Here is an 18,964-nt window from a genome sequence, read left to right as displayed (position 1 = left end):
ACTTGGCCTCACTTGAGGACCTAGAGGGCCGCAGCTTCCCCACTCCTGGTCTAGAAATATTGGCAGGATTGGAAGTCAAGCCCCTCAGTTTATAGCTCGAGGCTTCCACTCTCCGCCCTGTTAAACAATCTGAGTCTTTGCCTGTGTCTAGTCGGAACCGTGACCAGGATGAGGCGATTGAGAGGATGAGGAGTCCAGGTCAAGGACTGTGGTTGTTTCCCAGCGCCTGGCACGTGGTTGGCATGGAGCAACACATCACAAAGGCTTCCTGTCACAGGGTGCCAAGCTTAGAAAGTTAAATAGGAAGCTACTCGGTGGCTGCTGGGATGAGCAGAGTGGCTTCCAGGCAGGGCCTTAGCCGTTCGTTTCGGAGTTCCAGGCTCTAGCATCCTGGCCACTTGGCTCTTCTCTGCCCCTCCTCTGGGAGGAGTTTCTCGGCCTTGACCTGGGGCATTGCCCTGGGCATGAAGATCTGTAGTCAGAGCTCGGTGGCTCACCCTGCAGGACCGCTCCTGGCTTTCTTTAAACGTTTAGCTCAGCAATCACGTTAGCCAATATTTTTAGGCTGCATGAGCCCTTGCCCTTCCAACTCGGCAAAGCTCTAACTTCTTCACCAAGCCTCAGTTTCTTCACCTTTAAAATGGGGACATTAATATTTGCACTTGCTTCTTCAGTGTTGTTGGGGAGAGATTGTTTTGCACACTCCAAAGCAGTAGAGCAATGTAGACAATCACCACCATTGTACAGACCAGGACCTGAGAGGCTCGAGGGCCTTGTGTGCTGCCATGGAGCAGCATCAGAGGCAGGCCTGGGGCCCTTTTTGTCTGGGACTCTTTCTACTACATGGTCACTTAGGAGTTTTCCTCATTAAAAAACAAACCAACCAACCTGGGAGAGGCATTCCAACTTATTCCCACTTTATGGAGGTGGAAGGTGAGGCTCAGAGTGAGAAACTGACTTGCCCAAGGTTCCCACGTGAGGCGGTGGCAGTGGCAGCACTAGGACCCCAGCACTTCTGCCTCCCAATGGGTCACTCTTTCACTGTCCGACATCAGGATTCTGACTTTATTATTCAATTTGGGGGACACCCTGAAGATCTCTTGTACCAAGTGACTTCTGATAAGGCAGGAAGGTCCCACCTGCAGAATGAACCACACAACATTCTTGTTAAATGGAAAAAGTTTATTTTTTTAAATAGGTGTCAAAACATTCACATACAAAGAGGCCGAGGACAGAAAAATGAAATTAGAGCATTTCTTCCTTAATTGTTCATTTTGAAAGAGAATTTAACATCAGGTGATATGGTGCCATTCATGGCTTTTCAGATTAGAATGCAAAAAAAAGCAAACCCTCCATCATATGAATGTCACCAAGCCTCCTTTCCCATTATCCTCCCTACCCCAACCAATTACCAACCACTGTTTAGAATTACACTCGGGGCTTTCTAATGCAGCCATGGTAGGTGGTGGGTGTAAGTCTAAGAAGTGGAATGCCAGGGATAGCCAGGGAAGCCATCCTGCTCTCGTGCCCCTGGAGAGGTGCTGCTGAATTCACAAACGTGGCCCTACAGCCAGGCCCCTGCCCCCTGCTCATTCAGTGCTGCATTTTACTGGGATCCCCACTTCTTCAGGCTCCGGCTCACCCTTGAGGAAGTTTCTTCCATTAGCAGCTGACACCAAACTAACCAATGTGGCATTACCTGGCTAAACCTGTCCTACTTCCTTCTGTCTTCCAGTGCCTGACCCCTACTTACAGGACGGAGGCACCTGACTCAGAGGCGGTATGGGGAGGGAGGGAAGAGGAGGAGACATCCATACTAAATAACTTCTGAGGTTAACTACACGCGTAAGAATAGGGAAACCCTGAGATCTCCCTCCTGAAAAGCCTTTCTTTCATGGAGGGAGGTGCAGGCTTATAAACCAGAGGTACCCAACTGAGGTCAAACAGGGTGCGCATTGTCTTTTGATTAAGATGGGTCAGAAACCTCCACCTCAGGTTAAGTAAGAGTGGAACCAATTTATTGCAGTGATCATGTCTTAGAAGCAAAAATCAAACCACAGGTGTGGTGTGGGACATGATGCCTCACTTGACTTCCTCTAGTTTGAGGGTCCAAACCATCATCTTGACAATAGCTGGAGATGGCTGGGGAAGGTAAACAAAGAGGCCTTGATCCACTGAGTCTTGTGACCACTTCAGAAACCCTGGGACTCCCAACATGCTCACCTAGAAAGAAAGGGAAAGACAAGACAAGACACGACCTTTACATGCAGCCAATTCTAAGGCTTTGAAACAGTGGGGAAGAATGTTAGACATGATCTGGTCCATTTTCCTCATCAGGCAGGAAAGGAGATTGACCCTCGGAGAGGGGAAGTGGTCTGTCCAAGGCTGTACAGTGAGCTCATGTCTGATCCAAGAATTAAGACCATCTGCACATAAGCCTGTGCTACCCAAGGAGATGATAGCTTTTTTAAGAGAACTGATGTCGTGCTTTACATATGTTACCTCATTTGATCCTCAGAACAATCTTGGAGAAAGTGCTATATTATCTCATTTTACAGATGAGGAAGCAGGCTGACAGAGGGTTAGTGACTTGCCCAGGGTCACACAGTCATGAAGCATCCAAGACAGGATTCAAACAGGTCTCTCTGACTCTGAAGTCTGACTCTCCATCTATTACACCACCTAGGAGCCTCCATATTGATTTACCAAAAAGGGCAGCAGACTTACAGCCTAAAGACTTGGTTTGTGCTCCAATACTTCCTAGTTAGAGGAGCTCAGCTAAGTGAAGGCGGACTCCTATCAGTCTATAAAACGGGGTAAAAATGCTTTTAATAATTCACATTACCATACCCTCACTGAATGGGCAGAAACAGTTCTTTTATTAGGTTAGCATTGATTTCATATATATTTGTTGTATAGATAATGTATCTCTCTACAGAATGTAAGGTTCTTGGGGTAGGAAATCTTTCTGTTTTTTAATTAAGTTTTTATATTGACTACATTTCCCACCTATATTCCTTTCCTTCCCAGAGAGCTATCTCTTATAACACATATATGTATATATGTGTGTGTGTGTATACACTTTTTTTAAGAAGAAAAAGAAGGGCAGCTAGGTAGTGCAGTGGATAGAGCACTGGCTCTGGATTCCAGAGGACCTGAGTTCAAATCCGGCCTCAGACACATAATACTTACTAGCTGTGTGACCCTGGGCAAGTCACTTAACCCCATTGCTTAACCCCCCCCCAAAAAAAAGAACAAGAAAAAGAAAAAAAATCAGCAAAATCAATCAATACAGCCAAAAAAGTTGACTTCCGTAAAGGAGTGGGGTGAGGTGTTTTCTCATATTTATGGAGAAAGTTCTCAGACAACAAAATTATGAAGCATGCTGACAGCTCTAGAACAGGCCAAATGATGCCTGTAAGGTGCTGAGTGTGCACATGGTGGAAGAGGTCTTTCCGCTGCAGGGAACTGAGAATCATAATGGGCAACAGAAAAGCCCAGGGAAAGGGGTCCAGAGCAGTGAAGAGCCAGACTGACCCCTGCAGGCTGCCTAGTAACCTAGAGAACCACAAATGGACATCATCTTTGTTGCAGCGTATCTTTATTGATTGCAGGCAGCCCCATGAATTTGACATCTTTGCCCCCGAGGATTTTCCCTGAGACTAGAAAGCTCTTTCCACAACAGTGGTAAGACTACTTACTGTTGTCCTATTTGTTGGGATGGGGGAGGTCAGTCGGAGCACACCATCCTGTGGCCAATCACTGTAGAAGACGTACACATCGGACTGCTTTATGGTGAACCTGCAGAAGACAGCCACCACAGACTTATCCAAACGAAAGCCTTTACCTTTCAGCGAAATATCCGCACAGCACCTGCCCCACTGAAAGTCCATTCCCAGGGGCAGCTAGGTGGCAAAGTGGATAGAGCACTGGCTCTGGAGTCAGGAGGACCTCAGTTCAATCTGGTCTCAGACTAGACATTTGACACTTAGTAGCTTGTGACCCTGGGCAAGTCACTTAACCTCAACTGCCTTGCCAAAAAAAAAAAAAAAGAGGCCATTCTCATGGATGAATCCATTACTTGAACTCAGAGTTCCTGTCAAGTTTTTAGAACCTGGGAAATCCCTTTAAAAATCCCTGGGAAATCCCTGGTAACATTCTCCTTCTGCTTCCCTTTCTAAACAATTCCTTTCAATCAATTTACCTGATACTTCACTAGGTGAATATAAGGTAGACACTCAGCAAGTATTTCCTGTCACTTAATGTATGGAACATCTTGGGATCCTAGAGAGAGCTGGAAAGGGACCTCAGGGGCATTTTACAGAAAAGGGGGGGGCCCAGGGAGCTGGGATTTGCCCAAGGTACCTGGGTCATAAGTTCCAAGTGGGATCTCAACCCAGAAGGTGCTCTGACTCCACAGCCAGTGTTCTGTGCCCTCTTCCACAGCAATGAATAAGGGCACTATTTCACCAAACAACCCAAGCATTTGAGGGGGAAAAAAGCCCGTAGAAGCATAGCACAAGATCATCTGGAGAAAAGCATTTGTAGATTAAGAACAATAAACAGGTATGAGCTGGAAAGGGGGAAAAAAGATTTGGAGCCAGAATGTAGGCTTAAGCCCCAGATCTGCCCCCACCTGGATTACCTTTGAGCCTCAGTTTCTTCATTTGAAAAATGGGGGTGATTCTATTTTTTTTAACTACCCATCATGCAGAAGGACAAGGTATCTAAAGCACAGTGTAAATGTCAAAGGTCATTGTCATCTTTCTAACTCTACTCCTCCCTCATCCTCCATGACCTTGATTCCTTTATCAGTCTATGGACAAAAGGGTTTAATGTGAGGGAAATGAGGAGGCTTCTGAAGATTGCTGGGCTCAGCAGGTAAGGGATCACGGGGAGGCTCTGTTGGACACGGGAGATAGTAAGCCACGTCCACATACAAGAAGGATATTCATTTGGGATAAAATACTAGACTTTGTGACCCAATCAAAGGCAGAGGGGGCAACTTACCTTATGGTGGTGGTGGTGTTCTCCATTTGCACCCTCCATGGCTTAGAAGCATAGATTCCCTCCCCATTGGTTTTCAGCCAGCTCCCCACAGTACGGAGCCTTTCTTCAAAGATGGGGGGAATGATCCCATCTTTTGTTGGCCCAACATTCAGCAGATAGTTTCCTCCAAGGCTCACGACAAAAACTAGTTCCTGGAAAGAAGAAACAAATGATGAAGTGCCCTCACCTATTAATACTGGTACTGAATACACTGCTCTGAAATTCATAAATGTTAAACAACAACACCACAACCTGGGGTACATTCTCTGAATCTCAGGCCCTTTAGGGATCGTGGGGGTCAGAAGCATAGAGCAAAGAGGGCTGCTTAGACTCCAGCATCTCAGATCTACAAGGAGCCTTAGGACACAAGGAATCTCAGCGCGGGACGGACCTCATGTAAACCAATTAAGTATTTTTTTTAACTTCTATAAGTTACACAGCAAGTGTAAGAGGCACTGGCAATACAAGGAAGTAAAGAATGACATGAGGCGGTGCAGTGGACAGAGTGTCTACCTGGAGCCTGGAAGAACTGAGTTCAAATCCACTCTCAGACACACACTAGCTGTCTGATCCTGGGCAAATCACTTCACCTTGTTTGCCTCAGTTTTCCCAAGTGTCAAATGAGCTTGAGAAGGAAATGGCAAACCACTCCAATGTCTTTGCCAAGAAAAACCCAAATGGGGTCAGGAAGAGATGGATATGACTGAAAAATGACTGAACAAAAGAATGACATGGAGTTTCCGTTACAATGGGGAAGTTACGAAGTACATAATATATTGATACATATATCACAAATCCAAAATGAATGAATATAAATATATAGAGAGTAGTTTAGAAGGGAGGGCACAGGGGTAAGGAAAGGCTTCACGAAGAAGATGGTGTCAGAACTGGGAAGAAGATTCTTACAACCCAAAATGTTTGAGCAGGAACACAGAATTTCAGAGTTGGGAAATTTCTTGGAACAGAGAATTTCAGAGCAGGAAGAGTCCTTAGAACTCACAATTTCAGAGCTAGGTAGAAGACTTTTTCAACACAGAATGTCAGATACCTGATATATACAAGATATGAGATGAGCTAGTCCAATCTTTTTCTTTTTCTTTTTTTTTTTTGCTTTTAGGCAATTGGGGTTAAGTGACTTGTCCAGGGTCACACAGCTAGTAAGTGTCAAGTGTTTGGTCTGAGGCCACATTTGAACTCAGGTCCTCCTGACTTCAGGGCCAGTGCTCTATCCACTGCACCACCTAGCCGCCCCTCAGTCCAATCTTCTAAAAGTACACATGAGAAAGCATACTGAAGGAAGAGACCGTGTAGCTAAAACCCAATCCCTAGTCTCTTGACCCCCACTGCCTTCTCACTACATGTTCCCTCTCTCCACCCTGGTTCAGGAGACCAAAGCCGAAGCAGCTCTCACCTCAATGATTTCTAAATCGGTCAGGACTTCATTGCTGTCCATGTTTCGACGATACCCCCAGGATCTTTTATCAAGGGTGGTGCACATCTCCCACTTGCGTTTTGGAAGAGTCGTTGGCTTGTATTTGTCCATACAGTTAAAGAAGCCCCCGTGTTTACACCCAGTGTCCTTGCCCCATCGATCATTAACCACAATCTGATCCTAAATAATGAAGAATGGAAGAGCTCAGTCACCATGGATGGAGCCCCATGGATTCCTGTGGCTACAGAACCTAGCTGTAAAAGCAAATCTACTGGGTTTTCTTAGCTGACTTTGTAATTCAAGAATGGATTCTGCTAAGTAAAACTGAACAAGCCTATTCCTTCCCCAGTCCTCACATGACAAGGGTGCACAGCCCTTCCCATCCTAGCTGTCTTCTTCTTGACACTCTCTAACTTTTCCATGTCCTTTTTGAGCTGTGGTGGCCACAAACGAACATGATCCTCCAGGTGAGGTCCGAAGAGGACCATGCAGCAGGACAATCACCTCTCTTTCCTAGAAGCTCGGGCCCTCTTAATGTCCCTTCCCCACCCCCCACTCTCGAATCACAGTGCCGACCCAGGTGAATTCTATCGCCAATTCCTCAGGTCCTTTTCAGAACAATTGTTGCCTGTTCATTCTTCCTCCCCCCTCCAGCCCCGCATCTTACAGGGGTGAAGATGACATGTTGTACCCAAGTGAAGACTTGCTATTCACCCCTATTCATTTCATCGTTTCAGCCCAGGGCTCTAGTCTTATCAAGATCTTTTTGTATTTCATTACCCAATATGTTAACTATCCTTCCTAGCTTTCTCCTACAACTGGACCCATCCTATGCACAGATCATACATATTATCTTATATTATAGCTCTGTGCATGTGATTTATTTCCCCTCCTAGAGTGTCTTATCAATACAGTGTGCATATAGTAGGTATTGCATAAAACATCACTAGCTGAAATGAAATTTACATTCCTAGGCCTTGGCACACTGAGTGAGCGTGCCCCAGACCCAACAGCCTCTTCTGGATGTCACCTAAGACTCTACGCTAGGCAACAATTTTTTAAATTAATTATTAGTTTTCAACATTCACTTCCATAAGATTTTGAGTTCTAAATTTTCTCTCCCTCCCCAAGGGAATAATTCTTTTCAACATCTGCCAGGAACAATGTGACTGTACAGGAACTTGAATTTCTTACTCTTGCCTCAGCCCCACAAAACATCCCCACAGCAGCATGCTGCATCCTGCATTCTTGGAGAGCCTCCTTATCTCCCCATCCAGAATTCCCTTCTCTCCTGACCACTCACGGACGGGAAGGAAGGATACAGTTGGTTCCAGGCCCTGGCTCACTCCACCTTCTACAGTCACAACCAGTCCTTCAGTCACCTACCTTTACAGGGCTGTCATTGTACAGCCAGGCGAGGAACTCGGTGGAATTCCAGTAAGTGTCAGGGGCTTCCCATTCTCCATCAGACCAGATCAGGTCAGGTTTGTACCTGAAAGACACATGGAAGGCGGACATGCTGGAGGAGTCTTTACAATCTAGAACATCAAAGGGGTCTAAGTGATTAGCAGTCTAAGTGACCAGAAGTCAAGAGACCCAAGGCCTAGGCCTGGCTCAAGTACTTATGAAGAACCATATAACCTCAGGCAAGGAATTTCACTGTTTGAGTCAGTACCTTCATCTGTAACAGTGGAACTAAACTGCTGTCCTTCCCTTACAGGGCTGAAAGCATGGATGTCATGTACTTTGTAGAGAGGCAACATGGAGTAGTGGTCAGAGAGCTCCCTTGGAGTCAGGAGGACCTGGGTTCAAGTCCCACCCCTGGACCATACTGGCTATGTGGACCTGGTAAGCTGCTTCATCTGAGTGCCCTCAGACACTCTCTAAGAAGATGTTGTCTGCCTTGGAAAGTAAGCTGTTCACTGGGAGATGGCATACTTGAAAAAAATAAAAAGGCTTTGAAACCATAGAATGCTACTCCCTGAACCCATTCCCAGGGAAGTGTTAGCAGGCTTATTCTAGCTGGCCCTTCACTCCATAGAAATTATTGGTTCCTCGGAGATATAGGAGGACCTTCACTTTACCCCCTTAGTAAGGCTGCAGTCAGAGCTATCCCCAAGAGGACATTTTACAAGTAACAAAAACAACTGCCTGCACCTCCCATTTCTCTAGCCCTTTAGGGTTATAAAGCCCCATGAGATGGGAATTATAATATAAATGCACCAACCCAATCTTGTAGAGGATGAAAACTGAAGATCAGAGAGGTTCTTACCTGTTCACAAGATTAATCATTTCTGGTAGGATCTTGGCTTTGACAAAATTCTGGGTTGTGAAGTTGTTTTTCTTGTCAAGCAGATATAAAGGATGAAACCATTCCAGGAGTGAGTGGTACAGTCCATAATGGATTTTCCTAAAAAGATGAAGAGGAAACTGAATTATCTCACAAGGAATTTTTTTAAACAGCTACTTTTAAAATAAAAATAGTGAGACCTACTTTTTTTTGGATTAATTAATTTTGAATTATCCTATTCTTTTTTTTTTTTTTTGGCTAGGCAATGGGGTTAAGTAACTTGCCCAGGGTCACACAGCTAGTAAGTGTCAAGTGTCTGAAGCCTGATTTGAACTCAGGTCCTCCCGACTCCATATTCTGAATTATCAACAATCACTTCCATAGGCTTTTGAGTTTAAAGTTTTTCTTCCCATCCCTCCTCACCTTCCTCTCCAAGACAGCATGCAATCTGATATAGGCTATACATATACATTCCTATTAAACATATTTTCCCATTAGTGATGTTGTAAATAAGAATTAGAACCAATAGGGGGCAGCTAGGTGGTACAGTGGATAGAGCACCAGCCCTGGATTCAGGAGGACCTGAGTCCAAATCGGACCTCAGACACATAACACTTACTAGCTGTGTGACCCTGGGCAAGTCACTTAACCCTACTGCCTAACCAAAAACAAACATACAAAAAAAAAAACTATCCAAAGAATTACAACCAATAGGAGGAACCATCAGAAAGACGAAACAAAACACAACAGAAGAAATAAAATAGCAAATAGTATGCTTCGATCTGCACTTCATCTCCACAGTTCTTTCTTCATATATGGATAACATTTTCCATCATGAGGCCTTCAGAGATGTCTTAGATCCTTGTATTGCTGGGAAGGGTTAAGTCTATTAATATTAGTCACTGTACAACGTGGCTGTTACTGTGTACAATGTTCTCCTGGTTCTGCTCACTTCACTCAGCATCAGACCATACAAGTCTTTCCAGGTTTTTCTGAAGTCAGCCTGTTCATCATTTCTTATAGTACAACAGTATTCCATTACATTCATAAACCACAACTTGCTCAGCCATTCCCCGATTGATGGGCATCCTCTCAATTTCCAATTCTTGGCCATCACAAAAAGAGCTGCTATGAATATTTTTACACATGTGGGTCCTTTTCCTGTTTTTATGATCTCTTTGGGATACAGCCCTCGAAGTGCTATTGCTGGGTCAAAGGGTGTGCACATTTTTACAGCCCTTTGGGCACAGTTCCAAATTGCTCTCCAGAATGGTTGGATCATTTCACAACTCCAACAATGCATTAGTGCTCCAATTTTCCCACATCCTCTCCGACATGGATCATTGTCCTGTTTTGTCCTGTTGGCCAATCTGACAGGTGGGATGTGGGTACTCAATAACTTTGAGAACCACTGATGTGTTAGACCCAGATCTAAGCAGGGAGTTACCAATCCTATTGGGAGCGCTAACTCAAAACTCAGAAGAAGGAAGCTCCAGTGTTTGGATTTCCTGCTTTGCCACCAACTCAAATTCTAATCTTTCTTCAGCTCAGGAGAAAGGGCAGGATGAGAAGTGTAAGGAGTGGTGTGGGCATATTTTGCAAAACCCAAGGAGGAACACAGGAATGGAGGGGCAGGTGGTAGGAGATGGCCTGATAATCACAATCACAGAATCCAATACTCAAAAGCAACTTTTCTTTTCTTTCTTTTTTTTTTTTGGCTAGGTAATGGTGTTAAGTGACTTGCCCAGGGTCACACAGCTACTAAGTGTTATGTGTCTGAGGCAGGATTTGAACTCAGGTCCTCCTGAATCCAGGGCCGGTGCTCTATCCACTGCGCCACCCCTTAATAAAAGGATTTGTTCTGTAAAACTTGGACTCAGTCAAAAGGCCCCTCCCGAGGACCTAGAAGGCCACGTGTGGCCTTGAGGCCAAAGGTTCCCAACCCCTGGCCAAGCCATCCAGGACAAGAAACTCCACTACTACATAGCTAACAAGTGGTCATCTAGCTTCTGCTGGAAGACCTCTGAGGAGAGGTCACCCACCCTGTGGAAGGCAGCCCATTCTGCCCAGTAACTATCTTGGCCACCCATTTATACTGCTCATGCCTGCTGAGCTCCCAGTCCACGAAACCCACAGATCTTTTTCAGAACTATCGTTCTGAACCAGGCCTCAAAACACTTCCTGAACAGTAGGACTGGAGAAGCCCCCAGGTCGGTAGATTCTTTCCTAGGCTGACACAGACACTGTGGCCCATTCTGGGCAGCTTCTATTCACCAGCCAAATGCCACTTGTAGCCTGGTCATCTTTGGCTTAAACCTCAAACAAGCAGGGCCTGGACAATATAATGCTCGATGACAATGAGACCATTCTGCAGATTACTCTTAGTTACTAGGGAAAGCCAAGGGGACAAGCTGAGGAGATTTAAGTGAGTGAAGGCCAGCAAAGACGAGTCCAGGGTTAATAAAAAACCAAACACACTTACTTCTCTCGGAGGAAAGGTGCCAATTCACCCACCAGATCTCGGTGTGGCCCCACATCCACAGAATTCCAGTTCCAAGATGTAGGACTGGGCCAGAGTGTATAGCCCTCATGATGCTTGCTGGTCAGGACCACATACCTGTGGAAATCAAAGCCACATTATTAATACTTTCTTCCTGCTCAAATTCTCAAATATTTACCCATCTGTGTACACAGGGCCTCAGTGAAATGTAAACTTTTTGAAGGCCGGGGGCTGTTTTTGCATTTATATCCCCAGAGTACGGCACATAGAAGATGCTTAATAAATGCTTAGGGAATCAAATGTGAACAAAAGAAGAGGCCAGCAGCAATTTATGGCCACTCCTCCAGCCTTCCCGTGGTAGAAAGCTTTGTTCCTTTGGCTACTAGGCTTCCTGCAGAGTCACAGATCTCAGGGATGGAGGGCACCTCCGAGGGTACCTAACCTGACTACAGTATACCTGACAAGTAATTCCTCAGGCTTTGTTCTAAATCCTCAAGGGAGGGGGAAGTAGCTCCCCCCCCCCAAGCAGCCCAGGCTTCTTTTGGATGACTCTCAGGGTAGAAGTTTTTCCTTTTATCAAGGCCAAATCTGCCTCAACAATTCCTGCCTTACATGTAATTGGGGAAAAAAATAAAATATTATATATTAGAAATTAAAAAAAAAATTCACACCTTACAAAATTTCTGCCTCTATTTCTACTTTACTGAGGGTGGAAGGGGACCAATAGCTCCCTTAAAAATTCCCAACAAATAAATGGGGGCTTTAAAAGGCACTTCAGGGATTGCTTGGGGGAAGAGACATCTGGATAAAGGGAGGTTCTGGGGTTCTTCACACAGATAACTCCCCTTCCTTTCACATTTCAGCTTCTTTCTCTCCTCTTCCCTCACTGTGCTTTGAACATGAGCCTATGTTCTTAAAGGCAGAGCTGGCAGAGTCCAAGATATGGCTGGCAAGGCTTCAAACAGATCACAATGACAATTCTGTTAACCCAGAACCAGCCTAAAAGCTTACCATGAGAAGACTGGCCACTAGGTGATAACAGGGAGGAATATAATCTACATGGGTGAAAGGGGATGTTCACACCAAGGAAATCACAGGCCTTTCAAAATACTGAAGATTATCTTTGGGACTTAAGAATGTCTGATGGTCAAGGAGAAGGACCAGGGGACTGCTCCAGCCTTTAGATTTCATGATGGCATCCTAAGGAAGTAGCAATCCTAAACTCACTACTAACTTGCCAGGGCGAGGCAGGAGGGGAACAAATGGGGTGTGGTAAGGACATTAAAATTATTCTGTACTACTTAATAACTGCTCCAGCCTCCTTCTCTATCCCCAGTTAAGCTCAGGAATGCAGTTTTCCCTCTGAGTTAGTTTAAAGGGGTGGTTGAAAGGAAAAGTCATCACCACTGAGGTACTTAGTCCCTGGGACATCTGTTTGTTGTCTGCAAGCCCCAACCAACTGAACCTGGTGCCATCCCCCTAAAGATGTCTCGATCCCTGCCTGTTCTCGTGCAGTTAGAGGAGATTTGATCTCCTTCAAAGGGTCGGCCAGCCTGGAATATCGCTCTCCTAACCAAGATTAGAAGAGGCGGATGAATCCCATAAAACAACGAACACTCCTTAATGGCCAGAGAGGGCCATGATTAGCTGCAGCTGAATGCCAACCCACTTTTCTTCGTGTAGCCAACTGTAATGTTCCTAGGCCCCCTTCTTTCCTGCATGTCAATAACGAAGGTCCCCCTCTGTTTACTGAGGTAGCTGGCCTTACTGAACTGGCCAGTCTGACATGCTTTGTTAACAATTAATAACTGTGTGCGTCACAGTTAATAAGCTGATTTGCTCAGAGTATGTACCTCAGTTTACTTTTGTTGAATTGACTAGTGAGAGGGGATGTTCACCAGCTCTTCCTTTTCCCCCACAGTAGCCACCTGCTCTTTTTAACTTTTTTCCCTTGAAAAAACAGAGAAGTCTAGAGTTGGCAGTTACTGTTTTTCTCAGTAGACATGAGGATGTGGGAAGGCAATGTGGTAAGCTTGGGAAGAACCCTGGACATCACGAGTAAAATCTGTGCATTCTGGACTCAGGTGCCTTTAACTCTGACTGTACAAGTTCCTTAACATTACTGGGCCCCAAATTCTTCAATAAAAGGAGGTTGGCCTTGCTAGTCTCTGTAACCCCTTCCACCTCCAAGAGAACAAGATCAATCTGAATATAACTAGGGAAAAGAATCATGTGCTATTAAGGAAAACCATCTTTCTTGATTTCTTTTCTAAAGATCTTATGGTGGAAGATACTGGGAGGACAGGAGATCCTATACACTTATTCCACTAAACTAGAGGTTCTTAACCTGGAGTCTGTGAACTTGTTTTTTTTAAAACAATTTTGACAAATGTATTTCAATAACTGGTCTACTTTACAATCCTATTTTTTTTTTTGGGCTAGGCAATGGGGTTAAGTGACTTGCCCAGGGTCACACAGCTAGTGAGTGTTTTGTGTCTGAGGCCGGATTTGAACTCAGCTCTTCCTGATTTCAGGGCCAGTGCTGTATCCACTGTACCACCTAGCTGCCCCTACAATCCTATTTTACTTTATGTATTTACAAAAGATTATTATGAGAAGAGAGACTGCCAAAGGGTCCAGGAGACAAAAAAAAGGTTAAAACTCCCTCTTCTAAACCTGTGTGAGAATGGCAACAGCTGACATCTATAAGCGGCTTTCAAGCTTGTAACACACTTTCACGTACTTCTTTTCATGAGTACTGTTGGGTGACATTCCCCCTTCACAACACAGATGAAGACCACCAGGCACGAAGAGATGACTTGGAGAGGCACACAGAGCTTGGCAAAGGCAGGATTGGAACCTAGGCCTTTCTTCGTCCCTCCCAGTTCAGTCCGCTCCAGCATTTTACCCACCAGGTCATACTGTCTCTCAGGAGCAGAGGAGATGAAAAGAGTACAAAGATGTCCGCAGTCAGTGACTGGGTGACAAGACCAGGCTTGGGACTCTGGGAACGTCACTTCACCTCTACAGGCCTCGGTTTAGTCATTTGTAAAATGACAAGGTTGGGGCTGACCCCTGAAGCCGCTTCCTTCATTTCTGATTTGTAGAGTGGATAAAGGACCAACAGAAGTTAAGACGCTGCCCATCCAGAACTTTACAAAACTCCATTAAGCTAGTTTCCAGGTCACAAGCACAGTTTTCCTGTGTAGTCACCAAAATCATGTTAAATGGCCTGAGAAAAGGTAGGAACTTATAGGAGTTCTACCATGATAAGAACATCTAACTGATGCTGTCACCCTGAGAAATGCCTATATGGATAAATTTCTATCTTTGAAAGATGAGGAGTTTTTTTCATGTTTTGGAGACAGGATATGATTCTTTCATGGAGGCATAGGGAGTGTTCAGAGAAGTACTGAACGGGAAATTAGGAGAAATGGTTTCTAATCTCATTCCTGCAAGGAATAACAACAGGAGGGAGAGGCCAGCCAGATAGAGTAACTTGAGTTCAAGTCCAGCCTTCCACATTTATGGCTTTCTGACCCTCTCAAAGTCCTCATCTCTGCCTCCTGGCTTCTATAGGAAGCCTTTTCAGATCCCCTTTAATTCTAGTACCTTTCATCTACTGTTTATTTTCCTATTTATGCTATATATAGCTCAGCTGTACATAGTTGTCTCCATACTGTCTTGCTCTTTATGTTGTAAGCACAGTGCCTGACACACAGTAGGTGTTTAATACATAAGTATTGACTGACAACCTTGTAAGTATCCACAGGCAAAACTCTAATAAGTATTTGCCAGTTGGAAGGGGCATGAGAGGCCATCTAGTCCCACCTGCATAGAAGGGGCTCTTAATTGGAGGTCCCCGCATTTTTTTTTTGTGAGGCAACTGGAATTAAGTGACTTGCCCAAGGTCACACAGCTAGAAAGTGTCAAGTGTCTGAGTCCGGATTTGAACTCAGGTCCTCCTGACTCCAGGGTTTTATCCACTGTACCACTTAGCTGCCCCCACGGAGGTCCCTGGATTTAAAAAAAAATAGTTTCCTTCATATCCCTATGGACTGTATAGTCTGCATTTAAATACATTCTGAGAAGGGCTCTACAGGCTTTACCAGATTTCCAAAAGGGTCCATGACATAAGAATCCTGTTAAGTCATTTCTTTTTCATCCTTACTATAACCATTTTCAGCTTAAAGATTGCCAAGGACGGGGAACCTGCCATTCCCTGTCTGCACAGTTTATGAATCAATAGGAAGTGATTTCCCTGATGTTAAGCATAAAGTGGCTTCTCCGCAAACGTCTCCCCTTCGCCCTTGGGCCACACGAAAGAAGTCTGATCACATGGCTCAGGAAACATATTTGAACAGAGCCACTCAATGATCAGTCGGCCCTAATGTCCTCCCCTTCTCTTTTCCAGGCTAAACATGCACAACTCAGTTCTCAACTCAACCACACATGGCCTGGGCTAAACTGTCCTGGGTGCCCTCCTGCACACTCTCCAGTTTCTCCACGTCCAACGAAAGCTTCCCAGTAACCCTGAGGTAGAGTCTATGATTGTCCTCATTTTATGGCACATGGCGCTAAAGTTCAGAGACCGAGGAACTTGCTGGCTCTGTGACCTTGGATCAGTCTTGTCTTCTCTGCCAGCCAATAAGCATTATTAAGCACCTACTGAGGGTCAGGCTCTGTGCTAAGCCCTGAGGGTATTTAAAAAAAAGGCACAAAACAGTCCCTTAGGAGCTTACAATCTTATGGGGGAGACCACATGGAAACAATCATGTACAACTACAGGCAGGAGAAGTTGGAGATAAACACAGAGGGAAGATGCTATTAAGGGGAAATCAGGAAAGGCTACTCAGGTTACTCATGGGTCACATGATGGCCGTGGACTAGATAAGCCCCCAATGGCTCTCCCTTATGGCTCTCATGATTCTATAACTCAAAGATGGGGACAGCATCAACTTCTGCTACTGGAAGTCATTTGCCCCAAAAGAGAAAGCCCAGTTTCCCTGGCTCATCTTTCTTGTACAGAAGCGAAAGTAAAGGAACACAGAAAAAACTGGGACAAGAAGGGGAAGTGGAGCGGGGTTAAGAAGGGGAGGTGTCCTGAGTGGCCAAAAGAGAAAACTCTGGTGGGTGGGGAAGGGAAGAGAAGCAAGGAGAGAAGTGAAAGCAATAATCTTAGTGAGGCCAGTTTACAAAGCTCTTCGGGTTCATTTCCTGACTTGATCCTTAAAGTGACCCTGTGAGAGTGGTATGCACTTGAGGTGTCACTTCTGGTGTGTGGGAGATACTATGTTTTTGTTTCCTCATTGCTAAAATAAGGGGGTGAGCTGGGTAACTTCTAAGATTACCCAGGAATTGATCTTTTCAGCCCTAGATCTAGGAAGAGAAATTTGAGGCTTAAGAGGTAGACTGCTCACACAGGGAGTCAGGAGCCAAGGTCCTGTAAGCCCTGCTTATTCTGGGTAAAGTGCTTTGTATTTTTTTAAATGACCCCAGGCTGTCTCCTAACTGGATCTTAGGTGAACAGTCAGAAGAAGCCAGGTGCAGAGAAAGGAGCGCCAAAGAACACCGAGGACCAGCCCTGGGGTCTCAGCTGTTTCCTGGCCATGTCAAGGGCCTACTGCTACTTTCCCTTCTCTAACCTTCAGCTGCCTCATTTCTCAAAAGGCAGCGACGATACTTTTCTCCCAGTACACCGGGTGCTGTGGGGAAAAACCCCACTTTCTAAACGTGAGCTCTCTTGTTTGATGCCTCATTCTGAGGGAGCGTTAGATTGTCGTTCAGTTGTTTTCAGTGCTGTCCGACTTTTCATAACCCCATCTGGGGTTTTCTTGGCAAAGATACTAGAGTGGTTTGACATTTCCTTCTCCAGCTCATTTGGCAGATAAGGAAAGTGAGGCAAACAGGGTGAAGTGACTTGCCCAGGGTCACCCAGCTACTAAATGTTGGAGGCCAAATTTGAACTCGGGAAGATGAGTTTTCCTGACTCAGGCATACACTTTATCCATTGCGCCACCTAGTGTCCACACACGATGGTAGGATGAGCCAGCTCTCACCTCTGCCCCTAATTATCTAGCCAATCTAGACATCTTGTCACCTGACCTGCTGCTCACTACCCTGCTTGTACTCCCTTACCAGGAATAGCCAGCTTCAAACCCGAAGCACCAGAGACGCTACCCCACCTACACTGTTTCAGGTCTCCTGAGAGGAATTTACTCAATTTTAGAAGGAGCTGCCTCAATTTACACACCAGCTCCCCTATCTCTGCATCCCTAGGGCAGAACACAGCAGCACCTAAGGAGCTGAATAAATGCTTGCTGATTCAAGGCAATAAAGCATTTATTAATAGTTTATTACACGCCAGGCTAAGCTATAAGGGCTGGGGACACAAAGAAAGGCAAAAAACAATTCCTAGCCTGAGGAGCTTACAATCTGATGGGCAAGACAACACGCAAACAGCTCTATGCAAAAAAACCGGTATACAGAACCCTCAGAGGCCATTTAATCCGACCTCCTCATTTTTCAGTGAGAAAAGTAAGTCTTAGAAGGGAAGTTAAGTGACTTGCCTAAGGTGACACAGGTAAACCTAACCATTTCACAGATGAGAAAAGTGAGCCTCAGAAAGGTTTTATGGTTCCAACCATCAACAGGCACCTATAATACGTGTCAGGCCCTGGCCTACTCACTACTCAAATACAATCAATGAAACAGTCCCTACTCCCAAGGAATTTTCATTCCAAGTCATTTGCTGTTCAGTCCTGTCCGGACTTTTCATGACCCTATGTGAGGTTTTCTTGGCAAAGATACTGGAGTGGGTTGCCATTTCCTTCTCCAGCTCATTTAACAGATAAGGAAAATCTGAGGCAAACAGGGTAAAGTGCCCAGGGGTCACAAAGCTGGGAAGTGTCTGAGGCTGAATTTGCACTCAGAAAGGTGAGTCTTCCTGACTTCAGGCCTGGAGCTCTACCCACTGGGCCACCTCACTGCCCCTTCTAACTCACAGTAAGCCCTTCATGAATCCTTGTTACTACCAGGACAACTGTAGCTTGTTGGTACCAAGGCAAGGCTTTATTCTCTAAAAAGCAGTGACAGACCTGGACTCGAGAGTCAGAAAGAGCTAAGTTCGAATCTAGTTACAGTTACCAGCCCCGTGTCTGGGACAGTCAATCAACAAACATTTACTAAGTACTTCAGCCAATGTGTCAGTCGCTGGGGGTACCAAAATCCCCCAAACCAAAGCAACCCCAACCCCAACCGGGCAAGTTACTCATGCTGCCTCAGTATCCTTATCTGATGAAAAGGATGGGATAAAACTGGGCTATATGTAAATCGATGTAGGAGTTGGGGTGGGGTCCGGGCGGAGCCCTGGCCCCACTCTGCCCACCCTTGGGTGGATGGCAGCGGGGCTCCAGGGTGAAATCCGACGCCTCCGGGTTTGTTTCCTCCTTCGCAAAGCCGGGCCGGGTTAGGCCCTCCCTGGATGGCCCCGCCCTGTCTCACCTGGCCCCGGATTCCTCGAAGAGGTCTGCCCACCGCTTGGGGTCGTAGAAGCTGGCCTGGAACTGGGGGCCAAAGTCGGGATAGGAGAAGCCCGGGGGGTAGTTCAGCTGCATGAAGGCTTCGTACTGGGGATCGTGCCGGCCCTGCCAGCTCCACCAGAACCACTCGCTGCCCCAGGCCGGCACCGAGT

At 45.6% G+C, this 18,964-nt stretch overlaps 1 protein-coding gene across 1 annotated transcript in view; it reads right to left on the bottom strand.

The window, feature by feature from the left end:
- Window positions 1-1,161: 1,161 nt before the first annotated feature.
- The window catches only part of LOC110206064 (tissue alpha-L-fucosidase-like), an 18,047-nt gene continuing 244 nt past the window's right edge, over window positions 1,162-18,964 (bottom strand). The window contains exons 1-8 of the mRNA XM_020983084.2: window positions 18,775-18,964; window positions 11,254-11,388; window positions 8,754-8,891; window positions 7,868-7,973; window positions 6,461-6,661; window positions 5,011-5,201; window positions 3,702-3,801; window positions 1,162-2,223 (exon numbers count right to left, since the gene is read on the bottom strand). The exon at window positions 18,775-18,964 is cut by the window's right edge and continues 244 nt beyond it. Of these exons, the coding sequence (XP_020838743.1) occupies window positions 2,083-2,223; window positions 3,702-3,801; window positions 5,011-5,201; window positions 6,461-6,661; window positions 7,868-7,973; window positions 8,754-8,891; window positions 11,254-11,388; window positions 18,775-18,964 (1,202 nt within the window). The 3' untranslated portion in view covers window positions 1,162-2,082. The remainder of the gene's footprint in view (window positions 2,224-3,701; window positions 3,802-5,010; window positions 5,202-6,460; window positions 6,662-7,867; window positions 7,974-8,753; window positions 8,892-11,253; window positions 11,389-18,774) is intronic.

This window comes from Phascolarctos cinereus, unplaced genomic scaffold (assembly GCF_003287225.1).
Source record: "Phascolarctos cinereus isolate Bilbo 61053 unplaced genomic scaffold, phaCin_HiC Scaffold_726;HRSCAF=1367, whole genome shotgun sequence".
NCBI classification, from domain to species: domain Eukaryota; kingdom Metazoa; phylum Chordata; class Mammalia; order Diprotodontia; family Phascolarctidae; genus Phascolarctos; species Phascolarctos cinereus.
Note: the sequence above shows the minus strand (reverse complement) of the source record. Positions and strands in the feature narration are given on the sequence as shown.